Here is a 24,903-nt window from a genome sequence, read left to right as displayed (position 1 = left end):
ACTAACAACACATAACAGAGTAGGACAGTGAGAAGCATTGTCACATCTTGAGAACACCTTCCCCTACCCCTCCCTTCTTCCCGGGCTCAGCTCTGCTCCCAATATCTCTACCTCCCCCCCCAGTGACACAGGGGCAGGGAATGGGGGGTGCAGTCAGCGCTGCCACTTCCTTTATCTTCGGTGGGGGGAGTGTCCAAAACTTGTTCCTCCTGCTCCATCGTGGTCCCCCTCTCACAGGAGACAGTCCTCCGCAAACTTTCTCCAACATGAGTTCCTCCCATGGGCTGCAGCATTCCCCACACTGCTCCATCATGGGTCACTAACTTCCTCCAACTGGATTCTCTCCCACGGCTGCAGCCCTTCCCGAGCTGCTCTGGTGTGGGACTCCCCCGCATGCTGCAATCCTCCCAGCGCTGAATTACAGCAGCGGGGCTACCTTTTCCCATGAGACCCCGGCCTTCTTCGGGCACAGAACCTTGATTATTCCGAGCAGGAACAACAGGCCACAAATCAATGTCTGCTCCACCATAGACCTTCATGGGTAGCGGGGGGGGCCGCCCTGCCGTCTCACCACAGGATACAGAGGGGTCTCTGCTCCGGCACACCTCCCCACTCCTTTCTTCCTCCGTTCCTCCACTGACCTTGGTGTTCATGCAGCTGCAGCAACTCCTCCTCACAAGTCCGACTGCATGTCACCACGTCCCTTCTTAAATACGTTATCGCAGAGGCGCAGCTGATGGGCTCAGTTTTGGTGCAGAAGTGGAGCTGACATGGAGCTGAGGGAGCTTCAAGAAGCTTCTCACAGGGGGCCGCCCCTATAGCCCCCTCCCCTGCCACCAAAAAACTCCACCACTCACTCAGCCCAGGAAAAAAGGTAAAAACTTCACATTTAAATATAGTCCCTATAAAGCACATAGTCAGTATAAAAAAAGAAAATAGAAGAAAATGAAATAGCCTATTAGTATGCTGAGGATAATTCTTTAATACCTTGTCATGGTTTGAGCTCAGAGGGCAACTGAGCACCATGCAACTGCTCACTTCCCCTTCCCCCCCAGCGCTGAGGAGAAAATAAGCCAGACTTGGGATTTGAGATAGAACCATAAGGGCTAAATCACCCATTATGGTCGGGGGCAAAAGGCAGACTCATTAGGGGAAGAAACAAAGAACATAGATTTATTACAGACACTAACAACACATAACAGAGTAAGACAGTGAGAAGCATTACCACAACTAGAGAACACCTTCCCCTGACCCCTCCCTTCTTTCCGGGCTCAGTTCTGCTCCCGATATCTCTACCTCCTCCCCCCAGCGGCACAGGGGGCAGGGAATGGGGGGTGCAGTCAGTGCTGCCACTTCTCCCATCTTTGGAGGGGGGAAGAAACTTCTGGAACTTGAACTCGTTCCCTCTGCTTCAGCATGGTCCCCCTCTCACAGGAGACATTCCTCCACAAACTTTCTCTGACATCAGTCCATGCCATGGGCTGCAGCATTTCCCTACACTTCTCTGGTGTGAGACACCAACTTTCTCCAACTGAAGTCCCTCCCACGGTCTGCAGCCCTTCCCTACACTGCTCTGGTGTGAGACACCAACTTTCTCCAACTGAAGTCCCTCCCATGGTCTGCAGCCCTTCCCGAGCTGCTCCAGCATGGGACACCCACGCATGTTGCAATCCTCCCAGCACCAAACTATGAGAGCGGGGGCTGCTTCTTCCCACAGGATCCTGGCTGACTTCAGGCTCAGTCACCTTAAATTGATGTATGAGGCCCCTCACAGGCCATAAATCTGTGTCTGCTCCACTGTGGCAGGGAAGGTCCACCCTGCTGTCTCACCACAGGATACGGGGAAGGGTGGATCTCTCCTCCGGCACACCTCCCCCCTCCTTTCTTCCTCCGTTCCTCCACTGACCTTAGTGTTCATGCAGCTGCTGCAGCTCCTTCTCACAAGCCCGACTCTTCTTCCCAGGTCCCTTCTTAAATAAGTTATCGCAGAGGCGCAGATGATTGGCTCAGCCTTGGCACAGAGGTGTGTCTGACTTGGAGCCCAGGGAGCTTTGAGAAGATTCTCACAGAGGGCCACTGTTGTAGATCTCTCCTCTGCTTCCAAAAACCCCACCTCTCACTCAAACCCAGGACATACCTTCCTTATTATGAAGTAAATATTATCCAGTGCTATAGAATAACTAACCTTGAATATCTGAGCACCTTTTTGTGATGCTCACACATTTACTTTTTCTAGCCCTTCCCTAAAATGGCTTGTACATAATTACATCTCCATAGCTGTGGCCTAAATGAAGTTTGCACTCCTGGTTATGAGCAATGTTGGCCATTAGTGGCATCAGCCACATACTCAGACTTGGCATTTTCAAGACCTGCTCATTTTAGCTTTTCTTTCAAGACCAGCTAAGGGAGGAAAAATCTGTGGGTTTCAGTGGAATAAATGCGACTATAGGAAAAGTTTATTTTGAAAGCATTTCCATTATATTATTTAAAGCAACACAGATGATTAGATACTTCTGATTTTCCCGAAAAAGAGGTAAAATATTTGAAGACTTGCTTTAGACCTGCCTCTCCAAAATCTATATGAACTTGTGCTGAGTTGACCCTGGCTGGACACCAAGTGCCCACTGAAGCCACTCTATCACTTCCCCTCCTCACTGAGACAAGAGAGAGAAAAATATAACAAAGAGCTTGTAGGTCAAGATAAGGACATAGAGATCACTCAGAAATTGCTGTAACAGGCAAAACAGACTTGACTCGGGGAAATTAGCTTAATTTATTACCAATTAAATCAGAGTAAGATAATGAAGAATAAGAAGTCAATCTCAAGACACCTTCCCGCCACCCCTTCCTTCTTCCTGGGCTCAGCTTTTCTCCCAGTTTCTCTACTTCCTCCCCTGCAGCAGTACAAGGAAACAGGGAATAGCGGTTGCAGTCAGTTCCTCACCTGTTGTCTCTGCTGCACATTCCTCCTCAGGAGGAGGACTCCTCACACTCTCTCCCTGCTCCAGTGTGGGGTCTCACCCACAGGAGACAGTCCTTCATGAACTGCTCCAGTGTGGGTCCTTTCCATGGGTTACAGTCCTTCAAGAACAGACCACTCCTGTATGAGTCCCCCACTGGGTCACAAGTCCTGCCAGAAAACCTGCTTTAGCGTGGGCTCCTCACTCTCCACAGCTCCACAAGTCCTGTCAGGACCTTGCTCCAGCATGGGCTTCCCAGAATCACAGCCTTCTTCAGGCATCCACCTACTCCAGCATGAGATCCTCCATGGACCACAGGGGGACAGCCTGCCTTACCATGGTCTTCACCACAGGCTGCAGAGGAATCTCTGCTCTGGCAATTGGACCACCTCCTCCCCCCTCCTTTTTCACCGACCTTAGTGTTGCAGAGTTGTTTCTCACATATTCTCACTCCTCTCTGCATCTGCAATTGCTGCTGCACGGGTGTTTTGTTGTTTGTTTTTTTTTTTTTTTTCCCTTTTTCTTAAATATGTCGTTACAGAGGTGTTGTCACTGTTGCTGATGGGCTTGGCCTTGGCCAGTGGCAGGTCCAACTTGGAGCTGGTTGACATTGGCTCTGTCAGACATATGGGAAGCTTCTAGCAGCTTCTCACAGAAACTACCCCTGTAGCCACCCCCGCTAACAAAACCTTGCCACTCAAATCCAATAAAGAACTCTTGCCAACACCTGGAATCAAAGCAGCTCAGCAACTTTCACATCATAGTACAACTAAGAATTTCCATAGTGGAGTAATCCCTGATATATTCAGACATGTATCAGTAGGCTCACAACAAACCAGATCCATGTTCTAATCACTTAAATGGAAACATAGCTATTTTCATTTTTAAAATGAATCCAGAGTTGAAGCACAACGCAACACATTACACATTTTAGAAGCTAGAAAAAGCTTATAAACATCAATACATCAAAAATATTTTTTTCAAATTCTTTCAAATCCTGTAAATGACCATGTTCATATTCTGAACACTGAATAAATAAACCACAACACCACAAGCAGTGTGAGACAGTCAGTATAACTGGTATAAAAGAAATCCAAAAAAAATTACTGATATATCTAATAAAGTTTTGATACCAGGATGTTTGTATGGCTCAGTTCAGTTCTGCATGAAACTGCTACAAACCACTTGCTGAAAACATCCATCAAACTATGCTCCTTGACTCTACTGTGCACATCCTCTCACATAAATGTATTTTCCTGTTCAAGGAATCTTGCCTCCACCTATCTCTCCCTCTTGTTTCCTTGTTTTTTTTTGTTTATTTTTTTGTTTGTTTTTGTTTTGTTTTGTTTGTTTTGTTTGTTTTGTTTTGGTTTGATTTTTTTCTTTTTGAACTCTTTGTTCCTCACTGTGCTGGTTTTGTGTGGTGGAGTTTTTGATAGTGGCAGATGGGGCTACAGCGGTGGCCCCTGGCAGAATCTTCTCTAAAGCTCCCCTGGCTCCAAGTCGGACCTGCCTCTCACCAAGTCTGAACCAATTAGCGATGGTGGCTGTGCCTCTGCAATAATGTCTGCTGGGACTTGTGAGGAGGAAGACATCGATGTGAACACTGAGGTCAGTGGAAGAAAGGAAAAGGAAGAGGGGAGGTGTACTGGAGCACACATCCACCACGTATCCCACAGTGAAATGGCAGGGCCACCTGCCCCTGCCATCACCCATGTAGGTCTACAGTGGAGCAGAGGCTGACTTGCAGCCTGTAGAGGACCCACACTGGAGCAGTCTGTTATGCCAGAAGGAGGCTGGGACTCTGTGGGAATAAGAAGCCCCCACTGTTGTAGTTTGGTGCTGGGAGGACTGCAACACACATGGGTGAACCACACCAGGGCAACATGGGAACACCTGCATCCCATGGGAAGGGCTCACATCAGAGAAAGTTCATGGAGTACTATCTCCTGTAAGAAAGGAAACATGTGGTACAAGGAAATAATGTAAATAGTGCTCCCCTCCTTGAGGAGGAAGAAGCTGCAGTCTGACCATAACCCCATCCCATGCCTCCTGCACTGCTGGAGGTAGAGATTGGGAACAAAACTGAAACCAGGAAGAAGGGAGGGGTGGGGGGAGGTGTTTTTAATATGTGGTGGTGCTTCTCACTGTCATACTCTGTCTGTTAAGTGTTGTTGTTATTAGTGTCTGTATTAAATATATGTTCTTTTTTTTCTTCCTCTAATGAGTCTGTCTTTTGCCAGATCATAATGAGTGAGCCACCCCTCCCTGTCCTTATCACAATTCCCAAGCCTTTTGCGCTTTTTTTTTATTCCTTCCCATCCCTGAGGGAAAGGGGTGAGTAAGGAGCTTGTGTGGAGATCAGTTGCCTTCTTGGTTCAAACCACAACACTAGTAAGAGCCTAATTCCAGGTATGTAAACAGAGCAAGCATTATAATATCATATATGAAGAGTGCCATATAAAAACATAAGGTTATTATGTTGCAAGAAATGCACACCTTAAATTCAATTGCTAGTATGTTTAAAACATTTGTGTAAGGTCTTGATGGATCAAAGATAGTTCACAATTTAAAAGAAAAGTTTGCACAGGAAAAAAAAAAAAAAAAGTCAGGTCTTATCTGAGACATGTGTCCATAAACTTACCATTCCCTTCTTGTTCTGGTCTGATAATCAGCAATAACATCATTTTCCAGGTACACAGAAATGTGTGTCACTTCTTCCACTTCCATGAGCCAGTCTTCTCTATTTCCTCAAGCCCCTAGTCCTTTGCTTAAGCTAACTTAAAATTAATTTCCAAGTTAGTTATTAAGGGACATATTTCTGTCTACTTAGTACCTTATTACAGTTGTGCCTTGTTTATTCACTAAAAATTAAGAGTGTTAACAATAAAGCCAAATGTAATGGACTTCACTAATAAAAAATTTTATTCCAAGAAGGTCATACTTAAAGACAGAATGCTTTACTGGTGATCTAGAAAACTGTATTTTACACATTTATAATAGTTTGTCTGTAACTTTCTTTTGTGATACAATACACTAAGACAGTTTTTATTTTGTTAGTGGTAACGGATGTACTAAAAAGGAACCATTTATTCTTTTTTTTTTTTTTTAAACCTCAAGTGACACCATTTCTAAAATAGTGTCCATGAAAACTTCCTCCTGATTTCCTACAGTTTGTAGGACAAATACCAGACTTGCAATTGAATCTGGACTGCTTAGGGATTAGGAGTTTCAGTCAAAATTTCCAGGAGTTCATAATTTGATTAAAAATAAGATCTGTTTGGTAAATGACAATAATAATAGACTTCGGATAAAAAGTGTGGTGTCCTGGTTCAGGCTGGAATAAAGTTCATGTTCGTTTGGTGGCTGGAGGAGTGCTGAAGCACACTGAGATTCCAGAAGCTCTCTAGTGAGAAACACTTAAGATCAAAATACTGGTCAGTTTATTCCTGTACTTTTCTATTCTAAAAAATATTAATGGCACACCTTCTCTATGATTCTTACCAATTGCACGTATGTAATGAAATCCTGCTGGTTTTGTTGCTTACAAGCAACTGTTCTGGTTGGGGCTGGACTAGAGTTCCCGTTGGTTCGGCAGCGGGAGGGGTGCTGCAACACACTGAGACCTCAGGGGCTCCCCAGGTCCTAGTGCCCTCACCTGTGCGTGGGGGCGGGGGGAGCACAGCTGGAGGGCTGGGCCGGGATTGGCTGATATTCCATGTCATGTGACATTTGCTCACTATATAAAGGAAGGAGTGGGTGGGGAGGTATGCTCTTACTTCTGGGAGTGTTGCTGTGTTGTCTTTGTGTTTTGGGATTGCTAGCTGGGAACAGGTGGGTGTTCGTCGGTGGGTGGTGAGCAACTGCATTGTACATTACCCGTTTATATTGTCACTGTATTATTCTGTTATTAAACTGTTTTTATCTCAACCCGCGAGTCTCCCTTTGCCCCTCTGATTCCCTCCCCATTCCCAAGTTGGAGGAGGGTGGGTGAGCGGCTGCAGGGCGTTTAGCTGCTGACCAGGCTCAAATGATGACATATAGCAAGATAGAACATTCTCCTACTCTTTTAAAATACTATATTTGGAGTAAATTTCAAAATACGATTGTATTAAGTAGTATATTTAGAAAGTACTTACAACCTGCAAATACTGTGTTACAATGAATCACAGTAAGATGCATAGTAAGATACACTACATTTTTGATCTACTGCTCATTCAGCAGGTCGTATTCACTCTTTGGTGTAATTTTTCACCAGCCTTAAGACGATGGCTTTTCCTACATTTAAATTATTATCCTTTCCAATATTTATTCTGTCACTGTTATTTCCAATTGTAGCAAAAGCTGTTGCAAAATTCAGATTTACAAAATTGTTTTATTATTCTGAAAAAAAAAGTCTTCATATGCTGTTCCTTTTGAGGAATTTCCTTGCAGAGCAGAATATTTTTCTACCTCCAAATGTCTCTCTTCACCACTCTCCTATAAATGTGATGCATTCAAACCACTTACTTTCCAAGAATTCTCCATCTGAGAAGCATCTGTACTTGTGTTTAGGTCTTCATAATATGAAGTATTTTCTAAAATCCAGATTTCAACCATTTGCTCATTAAGACGCTGCATACTTAAAATACTTATATACTATACCTAAATAAGCAGGCAAATCTACATATCAGTCCCAAAATTTAAAAAGACAACTGCACAATATTTCCATGCCTCTACAGTCAGCACATATGACAAGTTTCCAGAGCCATTTGCTTTCCAGGTAAGGAATCTTCTTAAGATAAAATGTAGCCATAAATAATTCCATAATTATTTCAAATAAAGCCAATGACATGCTTTAAATGATTATTTACTTTCCCCAGATGAACACGTTTCTTATGGCATAGAGCCTAGCTATAAAACCATATCAGAGAAGTCAGAGTACCCTCTTTTCAGCCATCTTAATCCAGATAATTTTGTGAAAACTAAGATCAACCCAACAGCACAAACCACTTTTTTTTTTTATTTTCTTGGTAATTCACTACTCACCAGTGACTGAAAAATAAGAAGAGGTGTTTCTGCCATTCATCTACATGTGATTTAAGAGGACCCATATATCTTGAGGAAGCTAAAGTTGTTATTTTTAAAAGTTCTTTTATCAAGAATAACCTTAGGGAAGAAGTAAACAATCCTTAATTTCATTCCAAGATCCCCAACATTTATCAGGAATCAACAAGAAGGAGAAACTGCAGATCAGCTTCCAGGCCTTTGAATGAATGTCCAGATGGAACGAAGTGCATACAGATGTCCTGTGTCATGGTCAGTCTTCACAGGACCTAACCCAGCTTTCTCAGACAGGTTTCTAAGCCAGCAAACTGTTGCTTCTTTCTCTTACTGCAAACATTCCATGTTAGTCACTGTGTTGCTGTTTAACTGAGAAAAAAAGTCATATTCTGATAAGCACCATAACTGTTAATGAAACAGTGGGACAACTATGAAAATAAGTTTTGCCTTAAGAATATTTCGTTATCATATGGTTATGAGCAACCCTATGCATTTAAATTTTGTATGTATAATTTTTCACATAAGAATACATTTGCTGACATGTGTTATTACTGGATTATGCTACCATGTTATAACTACTGCTGTTCCTTTCATCTATCCTACTTTGAATTCAGTTTTTAAGTGAAAGCATTTACATACTTGAATATTGTCTGTGGCATCAAAAATAAATACATCTCCAGAATGATGGTGAGGATGAACAATAAATTCAGTTGCTTTCAATGAGAACGTTCCACTTAACTGAGAAAATTATAGGATCTCTAAATCTAGCTATGAACTTAAATGTTTAGGTTTTACAAATTATATATAAGTAACAAAATCTTTTAATAACAAACACTCCCGTTTTATCTAAACTGACACTAAAAAGTTTTATATTTTTTCCATTTTCTTTGTCAGAACACACAGTGGAAAATTACAGGTACTTTTGTTCTCTTTAATTGAGTAAGCACCACATTGTTTCTTCATTTGCAAAGCAAAGAATTTGCATGGGTCTTGCTTTTGTACACTTGCAATACTATCAATTTGCATAGGAAATTCCCAGTTCAAAACACAACTGCTATGTAGACCTAGAGGTATTATAGGTATTCTGTTGCTCTAGTAACTGCAAAAAACAAACAAAAAAAGTTCTATTTAATAACTGCCAATTAGAGTAACACTGTGCAACTACAAGTTAAATATGGATTGTAACAGTGCACTCTGTAAATTTCCCTCATAGCAGCTTTGTTTACAATAACAGGAAGCGTTTTTTTGCTCTGTATTTGTTCAGTTATAATAATTGCAATATCAATATAGTATTATTATATTATGATCCAGAATTTTGAAAATGACTAAGATCAAACCCAAAGATATCTCTGCTAAAAGTACCTTTTTAGAACTGACTCCAGCGGAGCTTTGCCAGATGCTTCCCCAGAAACATCCTGAATTTACTAGGCAAATTTGAAAACATTGAATTCAACAAGTCAGGCTAAGGGTAGTGATTTTTTCCACATCAGTCAATGGAGCATGAACTATTCATCAAAAACTGCACAATATCTTGGTTTCCAAAAAAGGCTTTCTATGTCTGTAAGAGCTGACACCTGGAAAAATAAAACAACAGATATAATAAAGCTTTGCTTACAGCCTTGACCACCTAGAAAACTCAGCCCTTTGCAAAGGCATTGAGAACTGACAATAGTACTCATTTTAAGGTTGTGGTTTTGGGGAAAACTGAGCAAGGTGTGTGTTGTCGGAGGTCTTTTTGTCTTTGGTTTTTGTTTTTTCTTTTGTTAAGGGTAGGTGATCTTGGGTTTTTTGTTTTGCTTTTATTTTTTACATTTTGGAGAAAAATTCAAAAAAACTTGGCTTTCAACATGTGGCAAGCTGGCAAGTTCTCTTCTCTCCACAATTAGTTCTCCACAAACACACAAAACCTCTCAGAAATCCATGTATAGTAGTATATTTACACATTATCTTAAGCATTCAAATATCTATTTTAAATTCTACTCGAATCTTTTCTACCCTTGCTTTGAGCTGTGGTACCATGTTATTATACAGTGTGTCAGTCTAACCTTGGTGCCAGGGAAGGTTATAGAGGAGGTCATCTTGAGTGTCATCATGTGGCATGTGCAGGACAACCAAGTTGTCAGGCCCAGTCAGCATGAGTTTATGAAAGACAGGTCCCTCTTGACTAACCTTCTTCTACGACAAGGTGACCTACTTGGTACGTGGGAGAAAGGCTTTGGATGTTGTTTGTCTGGACTTTAGTAAAACCTTTGCCACCATTTCCCACAGAATTCTCCTGGAGAAACTGGCTGTTCATGACTTGGACAGGAGTATGCTTTGCTGGCTAAAACACTCTCTGGCTGGCCTGGCACAGAGTTCTGGTGAATGAAGTTAAATCTAGTTGGTGGCTGATCACACGTGGTATTCTCCAGGGCTCAGTACTGGGGGGCAATTCTGTTTAATATCTTCATCAATGATATAGATGATGGGATCAAATGCACGCTCAGTAAGTTTGTAGATTACACCAAGTTGCGTGGGAGTGTTGATCTGCTTGAGAGTAGAAAGGGTCTACAGAGGAATCTGGACAGGCTGGATTGATGGGCTGAGGCCAGTGGATGAGATTCAACAAGGTGAAATTCTGGGTCCTGCACTTGGGTCCTAACAACCCCATGCAACACTACAGGCTTGGGGAAGAGTGGCTGGAAAATTGTGTGGTGGAAATGGACCTGGGAGTGTTGATCAACTGACACCTGAATATAAGCCAGCAGCATGACCAGGTGGCCAAGAAGGCCAATAGCATCCTGGCTTGTATTGGAAATAGTGTGGTCAGCAGGACTAGGGAAGTGATTGTTCCTCTGTTCTTGGCACTGGTGAAGCCGCACCATGAATACTGTGTTGAGTTTTGGGCCCTTCACTACAAGACAGACACTGAGGTGCTGGAGCATGTCCAAGGAAAAGCAACAAAGCTGGTGAAGGATGAAGAGAACAACTCCTATGAGGAGCAACGGAGGGAACTGGGGTTGTTTAGTCTGAAGAAAAGGAGTCTCAGGGGAGACCTTATCACTCTCAACTGCCTGAAAGGAGGTTGTAGCAAGGTGGGTCCTGGTCTGTTTTCCCAAGTCACAAGTGATAGCACAAGAGGAAATGTCCTCAAGTTGCACTACAGGAGGTTTAGACTGGAACAGGCTGCCCAGGGGAATGGTTGAGTCACCATCCCTGGAGGCATTTAAAAGACCTGTACACATGGTGCTTAGAGACATTGTTTAGTGCTGGACTTGGTAGTGTTAGGTTAATGGTTGGACTTGATGATCTTAAGGGTCTTTTCCAACCTAAATAATTCTATGATTCAATTAGGTGGCAAACCTATTTGGCAGTGTGAATCCAGCTGATTCACAGATCTGGCATCTTTGGAAACTGGGGAATTTAGTTGTTCTGGATGCAGTTTTTCAAATTTATACTTTAGAAAATCAAACACATACACAAATATATTCATTAATGACCATGGAATAAAAATATGCCACTTTAATTCACTCTGAAAGGAAACTATTTACCAAGAAACAAAGTTGGTCCTGACTGGATTCGGGGGTTGGGCCCCCACAGAGTAACCTCCATTATTCAGGCCTGAATTATTCTGTTGTACTAGCCATGCTTTAGGAACATCAGTTAGCTCAGAAATCTCAGCAGCATAATCTGGGAAGGTAGCTTCTATTTGTCTCAGTGATGTAAAACCTTTAATGATATTTTTTGAGAAAAAAAAATCTACTTTTCAAATTTATATGTGTCATAGAACATAAATTCATACTACTGACTTCATTATACATTGTTGCATAGTATTTCGCTCAAGAATCAGTGTATTTAATTAACTGATGTCTTTTCTAAGACACTGATGTCTAGTGCTTCCCACTTAGCAACAGAATACAAGAGCAGGTGCTTGAGTTTCAACTCTGCATGTTTCCTCTAATGCATCTGTAAGATACTGAACTGTGAACAATTTCTCTGAAAGAATACCTGCCTGTAAGGATGACTGCAAAGTCATGGAGGCCTCCAGCTTGAGAAAAACATCGCGTGTGCACATTTGGAGATATGCAGGTATGTTTCTTTTGCTGATCATGCGAAAGTTGTGTGATAGATGAAACTGAAAGCACATGGACAGTGTATGAGACGTACATGCATGTACTGGACTGTCCTCTATAAAAAGACCTCAGAAATAAGCCATGGTATGCACCTACCACTGAAGAACTGAAGACTGAGGACTTACAGGACGCTGTGGATCCATGGTGGTGACTGTGCTTGCTACTCTATTCTGACTGCTTGCTCGATTTCTGCCTTTTCATTCCATTCCATCCTATTGTTATTATTTTTCTACTTTTGATAATAAAAACTGTTCAGGGCATACAGCATTTGAACTTGTTTGCATCTTAATCTCGCTCTTGGAATCATATTGAAACCTCCCCCAGCACTGGATCGGGACAGCATCCCATTACCTCTTGAATCAAGGCACAATATGAAATAACAGCAATTTGGGCTACTGAACATGTCACAGAGGTACAGAAATGAATTACTTAATTTTCTTAACTTTTAGTTTTATTCCTAAGTAAAGAATCACATCAAATTGGAATTAAAGTAGAAAACAGATCCAAGTAGTTAATGATAAATCATATAAAAGGATATTGTGACTTACCCATAAATGAACCAATAGAAACACAAGTCTGAAAAATTTAAGCTTTGAGCTGTGCAAAAAATGTGAAAGGAAATCACGTAAGCTGAAGCTCACATTTATCACATCCTTTGATTTAGAATATAAGCTGCACTCTGCCCAGTAGCAACATCATACAACAGAGTTGTCCAACTTTCCTGACCCTGTGAGCAGCATACCAAAATCTTCACCACAAATGCAATAGACTCCACTTGCAGGGCAGCCTCAGCATCAAATCAAAGCATCATAGAATAGTTTGGGCTGGAAGAGACCTTTAAAGGTCATCTAGTCCAATCCTTCCTGCACAGAGAAGGGACATCTTCAACTAAATTAAATTGCTCAGAGCCCCATCCAACCTGGACTTGAATGTTTCCAGGGATGGGGCATCTGACACCTCTCTGGGCAACCTGTTCCAGTGGTTCACCACCCTCATCATAAAATATTTCTTCCTTATATCGAGACTAAATCTACCCTCTTTTAGTTTAAAACTATTACCCCATGTCCTATCATAACAGGTCCTGCTAAAACGTTTGTCCCATCTTTCTTATAAAGCCACTTTAAGTACTGAAAATCCACAATAAGGTCTCCCCCGTTTTCTCTTCTCCAGACAATCCCAAATCTCTCAGCCATTCTTCATAGGAGAGGTGTTCCATCCCTCTGATCATTTTTGAGGCCCTCCTCTGGACCTGCTCCAACAGGTTCATGTTTTTCTTGTACTGAGGACTCCAGAGCTGGATGAAGCACTCCAGGTGGGGTCTCACCAGAGCAGAGTAGAGGAACAGAACCACCTGCCTCAACATGCTGGCCACACTTCTTTGGATGCAGCCCAGGTTACTTTCTGGGCTGTGAGCACATATTGTTAGCTTATGTCCAGCTTTTTGTCCACCAGTATCCCCAGGTCTTTCTCCACAGGGCTGCTCTCAATCCCTTCATTCCCTAGCCTGGATTGATACCAGAGCTTGCCCCAACCTACGTGCAGGACCTTGCACTTGGCCTTGTTGAACCTCATGAGTTTCACATGGTCTTAATTCTTGAGCTTGTCCAGGTCCCTCTGAATGGCACCCCATCCCTCAGGCATGTGAACTGCACCACTCATCATGGTATTGTCTGCAAACTTCTTGAGGGTGCACTCAATCCCGCTATGTCATTGATGACAATATTAAACAGTGTTGTTCCCAGTACAGACCTCTGAGGGACACCACTTGTCACCGATCTCCATCTGGACATTGACCACTACCTTCTGGTTGTGACTCTCCAACCAATTCCTTATCCACCAAACAGTGCACCCATCAAATCCATCTCTCCAATTTAGGGAGGATGTTGTAGGGGACTGTGTTAAAGGCCTTATACAGAAGTCTAGATAGGCGACACTGGTCATTTCTTTATACAGGTAGGGACTTGTATTACCTCACAACCACTCAATGCTGGCACAGGATTCATGTTAAAACTGCAGAAACTTCATCTAGCTGGAGAATCTGAGCCCAGGTGCAGGCAGAAAAACTTCTAACATACACTTCCCGTGTAGTTAGAAACAGAAGCACAGGGCTATAGAAATCACCCAACCAAAACATGCTCTGAAAAATGCTAAGAAAAAATAGACCTTCCAAACAGACATTTGTCTACTATGTTATTGTTCATATTATTAATGATTGTTATTCATAACAATGACATTTTAATTATTATTATTAATATTAATAATTAACAATAATAGCAATAAAATAACAAAAAATTTAGGGGAAGGAAAATGCCACACTTTTCTGGGTGTAATTCCATCATCCTCTCCATAAAGAAGATGTTTTTCTTAGTATTCTAACACTTCCTTTTTGCTAACTAAGCTGATTTCTTCTTATCTTTTCCTTAACAATGCAAGGAATCATCTTTAGTATCCTCCCAATATAGGAAAGCTGATAGAAGGAATGTCTGTTAGCTTGTGTAGTCTTGATGGACATTATATTTATATTTACAGGAAAAGAAAGCAAGAGTTTCTTCTCTCTTTTTTTCCGTTTCACAATGGCATTATTGAAGTGGGCCTTTCTACCCCAGAAGAAAGAGGCATGACAGGGTACTGCATGAATCAGCATCAAAAAAATCCTTTTGTGATAATGCATTAGAATGGTGAGGAGAGTAAAGTGTTCAAGAGTAGCTATAAAAGCACAAGGAAAACTGAGCCCAGTTACACTTTTAGTAGTTTTTTTTTAATTATTATATCTTGTTTATATAATAAATGCTGGTGAAATGTCAGATTGCGTTTTTGTTCTTTGTTACACAACACTGTTACTCAGTTTGGCAAAAGTGGATTTATGCTTCTTGCAGTGCTAACTATTCATTTATTCTGGTATTACCTTGCAGCATGCAAACAAGCAAGGACACCAAAAAACGGACATCATCTCAGTTCCGAAGTTCTGAGCAAGGTAAAGCCATATACAGAAAAATAATAAAAAGAAGTTATGGCATGTTCCACTGCGTAATTGCTAGTATTGTATTATTTTAATGAGAAGATTTATCATATTATGAACAGAGCTGCTATGAGCCTTCCACATGTGAGAGCCTGTTTGGAAGCTGATTTCCCACTGGGTGACTGAAGAATAGATACCTAGTGAGTTTTTATCATGCAATATAATACATGAAGTAGAAACCAACTATATTATGTAGGCACAGCTCTAAGCAATTCTGAAGAGAGCAATTTCAGATACAATTTGGTTTCATATTGGTTTTATTACCATTAGGACACACAGACCTGTTTTAACATTTCAGATTAGGGACGCATTTTTAATACCTTTCTTTCTTCAGCACCGATCTTTACCTCATATTTGAAAAGAAGAGGAAAACAACATTAAAAATACACTCTGGAGTAATGTACTCCTAAAGTAAGCTTCAGCATTACTTGAAGATATTATAGATTGGTTGATATCTTGAAGGATGATAGTGGAGCTCTTTCTTTTAATAATGTTTTAACTATTAGTATGTGTTCATAAAATCTAAAAAAAAAAAAATATGAAAGTTTTAGGTAAGAAAATGATAACTAAAAATCTGGGGACTGAGGTAGCATATTTGTAAAGAACTACCAGTAATTGCCTACTGACACAATGAATTTAGATGGACAAGTAAACTTTAGACTGGGAATGTGTTAATATCATGGCTTATTTAAAATACCAAAAAAAAAAAATTTTCTAATAGGTATACATAAAACATTTACAGAAAAAAAAAAATACAAAACCAGAATTAATTCAAAAAAAGGCTGGTACTGAAAGTATAAGCCCCCAGGTACAAGAGATTGTTAACATAAGTGAAAATCTCTCACCAATTCCCCAGTTATGTAATTACATGATTTATTCTAATGCTCTGCCACTGCCTTCTAGCCAAATGTGCTCACCAGGGGAACACACCTGAGCTGAGCTCTAGCGAGCATTACTTCTTCTTCTCCTTCAACAGCTTAAAGAGGACAGCTGTCCCAGCAGGCCTCCATGCCCTTCTCAAACTCTATTAACAGGGAGGAGCAGATCATGGGACCTATTAAGATGGCACATCTCAGGGAAGCATATCTACCACATCATAAGCAATAGCTCTTTGACAGCGTTTATGTGGATTCCTCTGATGCTGACTAGGAAGCAGTTGTCCATAGGTCCAGAAGTGGGAAATAAAAATGACTCTTGAAAAATGCCTGTAAGATCCAAAAAGGGAAGATATTAAATGACAAATCTTTAGTTAATCCTCAATGAAAAAAATCATTTTCTGTATACAGGTTCAAGTATATTTTTAAGGTGTAAACCAAAGAATAAAACCCTAGTGTAAGCTAAATGCTGTTGATACAATCCCACAGAAGTCAGCAACAGAACGTTTACCTATTTCTAAGTTTGTTTCTGTGGATAAACTTTAAGAGATGTGCATCAGAGGTCAGTTAAAGAGGAATAAAAAAGGAGCAGCTCCACTGTGGCCAAAAGACTTACATATGTTCACTTAGTGTCTTAAATCGGCCCATATTCAGCTTCAGGAGATTCTTCCAATGACACAGCAGCAATTTTGCTATGTTTTGCTGCCATCCAGAGACTTGTTTCTCACAAGTTGAGTACAAGTGAGTCTTTCTGCTCCTTGTTACCATATCAAGGGTTGTCCAGAAAAGATTGTGACAGACAGGGAACAAAGCAAATTGTTTAGAAAATAAATATCTTGGGAAAAAAAATGACATTTCAATCCAGGAACATAGGAAATACTCCAGTTCTAGGAGCTTAAGCACACATTTTTTAGCAAGTCTTTATTTGGCACATACTGCCTCAGATGTCACAGAAAGATGGGGAAAATAAGATTTCAAATGTGAATTAACTAAGCCTCAGGACTTATACACAGGCTAACCAATCCTGTTCATTTGCTTTGATAACAGCCTTAGAGCAAATACTTATGAAAGTAAATAGCTCTTAACTACTGTTAAGTAATATGTCAGAAACCACACTAGCAAAATTTTTCTTTACAAGAATCTTAATCAATACAGCCTACTTCTTAACAAATTTTCTTAAGAAAATTTACCAAAGATTAACCTTCATATTAGTTTTTGAAACTGGCAGTGTGGAGATGAACATGTCCTATTTTGTCTAGACCGGGTTTGGTGATATGTACACTTCTGGTGAGACTCAGCATTTTTAAAAGTCATGTTCACTTTAAGATGCCTCATTATAGTACTAGGTCACTAAATTCAAATGTTTATATTTCAAAACTTTGACCTTCAACTCCACAGAAATTATCTTTTTCCTCCTAAACATTTATTTTTTTTTCTTCAGCCTTCCATGTTACAATGTCAGCAGCTTGTAGAAAGCTATATATTATATTTCTAATGGAGTGATCTTGAAATATTCATTCAAATCTTGCTACAGCAAATTATTGTCCTATACTAATGGGATTTTATTGTCATAGGGACACAATAAGGATCTAGAATATAAGTATTCTAGAATTAATGGCATCCATAAATGCCATTAACCACACTCAGTCACTTGTCTTGCAAATTTTTTTCACATATATTCCCATTCTTTCTGTCAAAAAGACCATAATCCAAAAAATTGTCCTTTGAATATCAAACTCTTCATGTCTTTTCATTCAGCTTTGAAAGACTCAATTTTCTATGTCTTACTATAAAAAGAGAAAATTACACTGTTTGGTTGAGGCGAAATTAATGTTTACTATGATTTTCTATTTTAGCTTCTATAATTAATCACAATAGGAGTAAACTAAATTTTACCCACCCATGTCTCTGGCCTGATCTATTTGGTGTCACAGGCCTATAAGGGGGGCCCCAGCCTGGACCTACATTGACTTAAGCTATTTGTGAAACTGCTTTGAAGAGCCCTGTCCTATTCTGATCAATGGATTCTCAGTCATGCAGGTCCCCACCCTTCACATGAAAATCCTCTAATTGTTCAGCTGAGCAGTCATACTAGTCTCTTTTACTAATTACTATTTTATTATTGGGTCCTTGAACCCCTCTGAAGGAAAAAGAAATTGAACCTGTAATGAACTTTCACTGTCATGCAGTGATGTTTTCAAGAGTTCTTCAAACACTGGATGACTGAAATCTACAGAAAAATGGGACAGATGATTTAATTTCCCTCTACCCCTTCCATGGGAGAGACAATCTCTCAGGCACTCTCTGAAGTGCTCATGCAAATGGGTACTGTTAACAAAAACAGACAGATAAATATGTAGCCTCTGAAACCCATCAGGGACAAGATGGTCCTTCATAGAATTATTTGGGATCATATGGTGCAGAACATCTTCAAAATTAGATAAAACAATTTTGTTCCCAAAAGTGGATGATGGCAGTTTTAATGTATTACATGCATAAAGGACCTTCAGAACTGGACTGCTGAATGTGCTTTTGAAGAAAAAGTGTAAGCAGGCAAAGGTCTTCCAAACCTCCTGGAGTCTGAATTTTCCACTAGGGCATAAAAAGCTCCCTGGTTCTCCCATTAGTCTTTTTCCAGATGTAAATGGTAAGCATATAAGCAACCCAGTACTTTGCTAAGGTGAAAGATCCCTTTGGATATTATCTCCATCACTAAACACTGCGCTGGGTTTGTGTGGCGGGGTTTTTGGGGTCTGCAGAGATGACCTCCTGTGAGAAGCTTCTCCTCAAAGCTCCCCTGGATCTACGTTGGACCCGCCTCTGGCCAAGGCCAAACCAATTAGCAGCAGTGGCTATACCTCTGAAAAGGGGTAGTGGGGAGATGTGAGGAGGTGTTGTGAGAAGGACACATAAGTGAACATTGAGGTCAGTGGAAGAAAAGTGGAAGACCCCTCCTCTGTATCCCATGGTGAGATGGCAGGGCTGCCCCCCACCATCACCCATGGAGGTCCACAGTAGAGCAGAGGCCAACCTGCAGCTTGTGAAGGTCTCTACACTGGAGCAGGTGACTGTGTCTGAAGGAAGCCAGGACTCTATGGGAATAAAAAGCCCCAACGGTTGTAGTTCGGTGCTGGGAGGGCTGCAACACATGGGGGTGACACACACCAGAGCAGCATGGGAATGGCTACAGTCCAGGGTATGAAGTCACAGCAGAGAAAGTTCATGAAGGACTGTCTCCCATGAGAGGAGAACCACGCTGCAGTAGGGGAGAATGTGAGGAATCCTCCCGCTGAGGACGAAGGAGTGGCAGACTGACCATAACCCCCATTCCCTGTCCCCCTGTGCCACTGGTGGGGGAGGAGGTAGAGATATCGGCAACAAAACTGAGCCATGAATGAAGGGAGGGGTGGGGGAAGGTGTTTTTAAGATGCAGTAATACTTCTTACTGTCCCACTCTGTTAAATGTTTTTGCTGTTAGTGTTTGAATTAAAGCGATGTTCTCTTTTTTTCTTCCACTAAGGAGTCTGTCTTTTGCCTTTGACCATAATGGTAAGTCTTCCCTCCCTATCCTTATCTTTACTCCTGAACCTTTAACTTCATTTTCTACTTCCCATTCCTGATGGGGAAGGGGTGAGTGAGCAGCTGCATGGTATTCAGTTGACTTCTGGGCTCAAACCTTGACAAACACTGGTGGATACAGAACAAAACTGAAGAAAAGTTGGTTTTATTCTTCTGTGATATCCCCCCAGTTCTTTTTGACTTCCTATACCAACGAATCAGAATTATATCAAATAGTTGCCAAATGACCTATCCTTCCTGAGCTCTGAATGACTTTCAAAGTAGTTTTTATTAAAAACATTACAATGACTTAATTACTACTATTTATAGTGATAGCATAAGACCAAAAGTGCGTTAGACAACTTGTCTAGCCACAAACAGATATAAGACACAATCCTGGCATTGTTAAAACTGAATGATAGAAGGATTCAGGATTTCAGCAATGTTGAAATATAAAGGATATTACAGAATTATTACAGGATTAATTAAATAAATTACAAGATACAAAATGCAATGGCAAAACTATGCCACTGTCCTCACATGGAAGATTACAAAAGTCTCTTTACAAAAGAGGATGAGGTAGAGGGAAATCTCCAGAAGGGTTTTGAGAATGATAAATAGTCTGACATAATAGAAAACAAAACTACATTACATGAAAACTAATGTCATTTATTAGGTACTCTGGGACTAGAGGTATAAATGAAGAAAGTAAGGAAGCAAGGGAGGATGTAGGAGATACCCCAAGATATTCAAGTGCCAGAACTACTTAATTTAGGCACCAGCCTTATGTGCAATCATCAATTTGCCACTGATTACATTTCATTCAGGTTGGTTCCAGGCTTCAGAAGGACTGGCAATAGAAAATCTCAGGCAGAGAGAAGAGTTAAAGTGTCTGAATCTCATCTTTGGAGTCTCAGCACTCTGATCAGATAATCACAGAGCAAGATCTTCAGCTTTATCTGGTACCTCTCTACCACAAACAGAAGTTCTGAAGGCTTCATCTCCAAGAAAAGGGGGATTCTGACCATTGGTACATGCAGCAGACAGGCATAATGCTACTTCTGAAGGAACTCTGCAATTCGGAGGGTGATTGTGCACTGAGAGGATCAGTGCTGTGCAGCTGTAGATACATTAAATGCCATAGTCAGAGTCATGGCTCTGCAAAGATTCCAAGCCATGCTCTCACTCATAGGGCTGCCCACCAAAAATCAGAGCATCATAGGATAGTTTGGGTTGGAAGGGGCCTTAAAAATCATCTAATTCCAACCTCCTTGCCATGGAAAAAGGATACCTTCCACTAGAACAGGTTGCTCAAAGCCCCATCCAACCTGGCCTCGAACACTTCCAGGTAGTAGGCATCTACAACTTCTCTGTACAACTTGTTCCAGTGTATCATCACCACCATAGTAAATAATTTCTTCCACATATCTATTCTAATTCTACCCTCTTTCAGTTTAAAACTATTACTCCTCATCCTATCACTATTTTCTCTGATAAAGGGTCCCTCCCATCTTTCCTGTAGGCCCCTTTAAGTACTGGAAGGCTGCTATGTCTCCCTGGAACCTTCTCTTCTCCAGGATGAATAGTCCCAACTCCCTCAGCCAGTCCTCATATGGGAGGTGCTCCAGCCCCCTCATCATCTTTGTAGCCCTCTTCTGGATCTGCTTGAGCAGGTTCATGTCCTTCTTATGCTGGGGGCCCCAGAGCTGAACACAGTACTCCAGGTGGGGTCTCAGAAGAGCAGAGTAGAGGAGAATAACCTCCCACAACCTGCAAGCTACACTTCTCTTGATGCAGCCCGGGATACGGTTAGCACACATTGCTGGCTCATGTCCAGCTTTTCATTCACTACTACTCCCAAGTCATTCTCTGCAGGGCTGCTCTCAATCCACACATTGCTGACCCTGTATTTGTGCTTGGGATTGCCTTGACCCATGCGCAGGACCTTGCACTTGGCCTAATTGAACTTTGTGAGATTTGCATGGGCCCACTTCTCAAGCCTGTCAAGGTCCCTCTGGATAACATCCCTTCCCCCCAACTGCACCACACAGCTTGGTGCTGTCAGCAAACTTGTTGAGGGTGCACTTGATCCCACTGTCCATGCCTCCAAAAAAGATGTTAAACAGCGCTGGTCCTGATACTAACCCCTGAGGAATGTCATTCATCTTCACTCTTCGGTTGGACATCAAGACATTGACCACAACTTTCTGAGTGTGACTATCCAGCCAATTCTTTATCCATCGAGGGGTCCAGCCATCAAATCCATGTTTCTCCAATTTAGAGACAAGGAAGTCATGTGTCAAATCCTTTGCACAAGTCCGGGTGGATGACATCAGTTGCTCTTCCCTTATCCACCAACACTGTAACTCTGCCATAGCAGGCCACCAAATTCATCAAGCTTGATTTGCCCTTAGTGAAGCCCTGTTGGCTGTCACCAATCACTTCCTTATTTTCCATGTGCCCTAGAGTATTTTCCATGAGGATCCGCTCCATGATCGTGGAGCTCCATGAAAATGCTGACATTTAGATCCGTAGTAAAGTTTAACTCATACCAAAAATGTCTTTATCTCTTAGAGGAGTAGTGAACCAGAGGACCTGAAAGTCCTTGTTATCCAGACCATGCCTGTAAACTTTGTGAGTGAAGAACAGGATCTCACCATAGTTTTTACAGAATACTTAGAAATGTGTTTCTTAAAAAAACCTAGTGCAGTCTTCAGTATAGTTATGCACAGATATATAACCATGGCAATATTTAGTTTCATTTCCCAACTCTAATTAAAACAGATTGGGGCAAATTCAAGTGCAGAACACATGTCGACATTTAAAATCTAATGTAAATAATAGTATAATACACATACAGACTGTTGCAGTAAAATGAAAGAATAAAGAGAAAAACATGCCTTTGCAGCTATAAATGTCAATATTTCAGGATTTTGTTTCTTAACTGAATGAACTACGGTGTAGTTTTTTCTCATCTACTTCAGATTTGAAGAATTGTTAAAAATATTATGAGAGAATCTTGTTGCTATTTGATAAATCTAAACCACACAGACATTCTGAAGTATTTAATATTCAGTCCTTTCAGAGACTAAATTGGTCTATGGTTTGACCTATTATACAGGTTTTATTTACATAATTAATTAGCTCCAAATTTAGAGAATCTGCTCAGTTACTATTGTGCAATTTATAAAGAACACCATGTTTACACTTTATTAGTAATTAAATAATAGAGGAAAAAGCACAAAAATAGCATTTTCTAAGAGCAGCAAGCACTAATCAAGTTAAACTTCTGCAACAAGATCTTTTGATGGCCTTCTTCATGTAGATAATTTTTACAGATGATTCCATGTAATGACTTTTTACACAATTGGGAACATGGGCATTCAGTCCAGACAATACGCCATACGAGAATATTGGTGCTCATTCAATATGGGAAATAATAAAAAGTCTGTTAATAAAAATATTGCAAATATTAAAACACACAACTGCATCACTCAAACATTTTTGGGTTGATTTAGAAAGAAACTGTCAATAATTGTGATTTATGCAAAATCACAATATTAGAGGACCTTGAAGCACCTACAAGGAATTCTATGGATCTCCCCATTACACAGTTCCCAGCCCTTTATGACTCCTCCAGCCAATGGCAAGGCTTCAGATTACTTTGGCTCTCTGACAGGTATCAGGTGACCCTGCAGTGACTACACAGAGTCACAATTTAATGTGGAGAGGACCTCTTCTGCCTTTCCCAGACTGTGTATTTCCAAACAAATTTAAAATAGGAGACAATTCAAATCCAGAAAAAAATGTACAGGCACAGAATCTGATATCTATAATACAGACCTTCAGATAGCATTTGACAATGAGGTCAAGATAGCTCCAATTACAAAAAAAAAAAAAAAGAAGGAATGAATAAATGCAGCTTTATACCGCTCCCACTTCCTAAATTTAACTGATACACAAGCAGCAAAAGAACTTTTCCAGCTTAACCTATAGCAGCAGTAATGCAGAACCTCTTTGATGAAAGAGAAGGGCAAAAGGAGCCTATTCAAACAAGCATTCACAGCTGCTATTATTCTCTTCTACAATAATTTAATATTCTTTGGGAATATTCAGCTAAATGTGTTTCTTAACAAAATTCTAAAATCACAGGCTGAGTAACTGAAATATTAGACTTTCCAGGGAATGTTAACTGTTGAGAAAGAAAAAGTGCACTGGAAAGCTCTATCTGAGCAGGAGCTATTTCCACTGTGTTCAGCCTCGTTTTACACATGTAATTTCTCTTCCACACATGCAGTCATTAGGAGTGAATCTGAATTCAGGCTGAGCAGCCTCACAAGCACTTCTAGAAACATTTTTTGCAAGCTCTCTGTATTCCAATAGACAGACTGTAACTCAAAGCAGTAGTGCACTTAAGGAACTGTGATACCAAAACCCTAACAGAACAAACAAAAAATGCCAGAGCTTTGAGCCCGTGACAACAAATTACCTCCTCCAGCTAATTGAGTTGGGAATCTCCAAGCTCCTCCAGGCTGCATGTGTAACCTTTTTCAATATGCCGGTCTCATGTCACTGATTTAGTGTTACATATTTTGAATGTTAAGCAGTGCTGGTTACAAGGACTGCCAGTTAATAAATGTAAATTATTAAAACTACACTTTTACAAATAAAACTACACTTTTACAAATATGTATTTTTTAAGATAGTATGAAGAAGCTTGTGAGTTGAGACAAAGACAGGGAATTTCTTACCAGTTACCCCCAAGAGCAAAACAGACTTGACCTGTTGAAAATTAATTTACTGGTAATTAAAATAGATTTGGATATTGAGAAACAAAGACAAGATACTTAAAGCAACCCACTACCCTTTTCACAGGCTCAACTTCATTCTGTTCCCAACTCCTCTACCTCCAGCCCCATGAGAAGCACAGGAGGATGGGGAATAGGGATTGTGGTCAGTGTGTAACAGCTCCTCTCTGCCACTCCTTCCACTTCACACTTTTCCCCTTCTCCAGTATGGAGTACTGTCCAGGGGATACAGCTCTTCAAGAACTACTCCAGTGTGGGTACTCTTCATGGGGTACAGTCCTTCAGGAACATACTGCTTCAATGTCAGATGCTCTCCATAGGCTGCAGTCCTTCAGGATATAACTGCTCAGGTGCGAGCTCTCCATGGGCTGCAGCTTCCTTCAGGGCATGTCCACCTGCTGTGGTGTGGGGTCCTCCGTGGTCTACAGTGTGGATATCTGCTCATCGTGGTTCTCCATGAGCTGCAGAAGAATTTCTGCCTGGGCGCCTCAAGCACCTCTTCCCCCTCATCCTGTGCTGATCTTGATG

At 41.0% G+C, this 24,903-nt stretch overlaps 1 protein-coding gene across 1 annotated transcript in view; it reads right to left on the bottom strand.

Annotated features, from left to right (window-relative positions):
* Positions 1 to 15,462: 15,462 nt before the first annotated feature.
* Positions 15,463 to 24,903, bottom strand: part of TRABD2A (TraB domain containing 2A) — a 131,050-nt gene continuing 121,609 nt past the window's right edge. Inside the window, exon 8 of the mRNA XM_042788016.1 lies at positions 15,463 to 16,339. Within this exon, the coding sequence (XP_042643950.1) occupies positions 16,207 to 16,339 (133 nt within the window). The 3' untranslated portion in view covers positions 15,463 to 16,206. The remainder of the gene's footprint in view (positions 16,340 to 24,903) is intronic.

This window comes from Tyto alba, unplaced genomic scaffold, assembly GCF_018691265.1.
Source record: "Tyto alba isolate M040663 unplaced genomic scaffold, T.alba_DEE_v4.0 Super-Scaffold_13, whole genome shotgun sequence".
Lineage (NCBI taxonomy): Eukaryota > Metazoa > Chordata > Aves > Strigiformes > Tytonidae > Tyto > Tyto alba.
The sequence above is the reverse complement of the archived record's forward strand: the minus strand, read 5'-3'. Positions and strand labels throughout refer to the sequence as shown.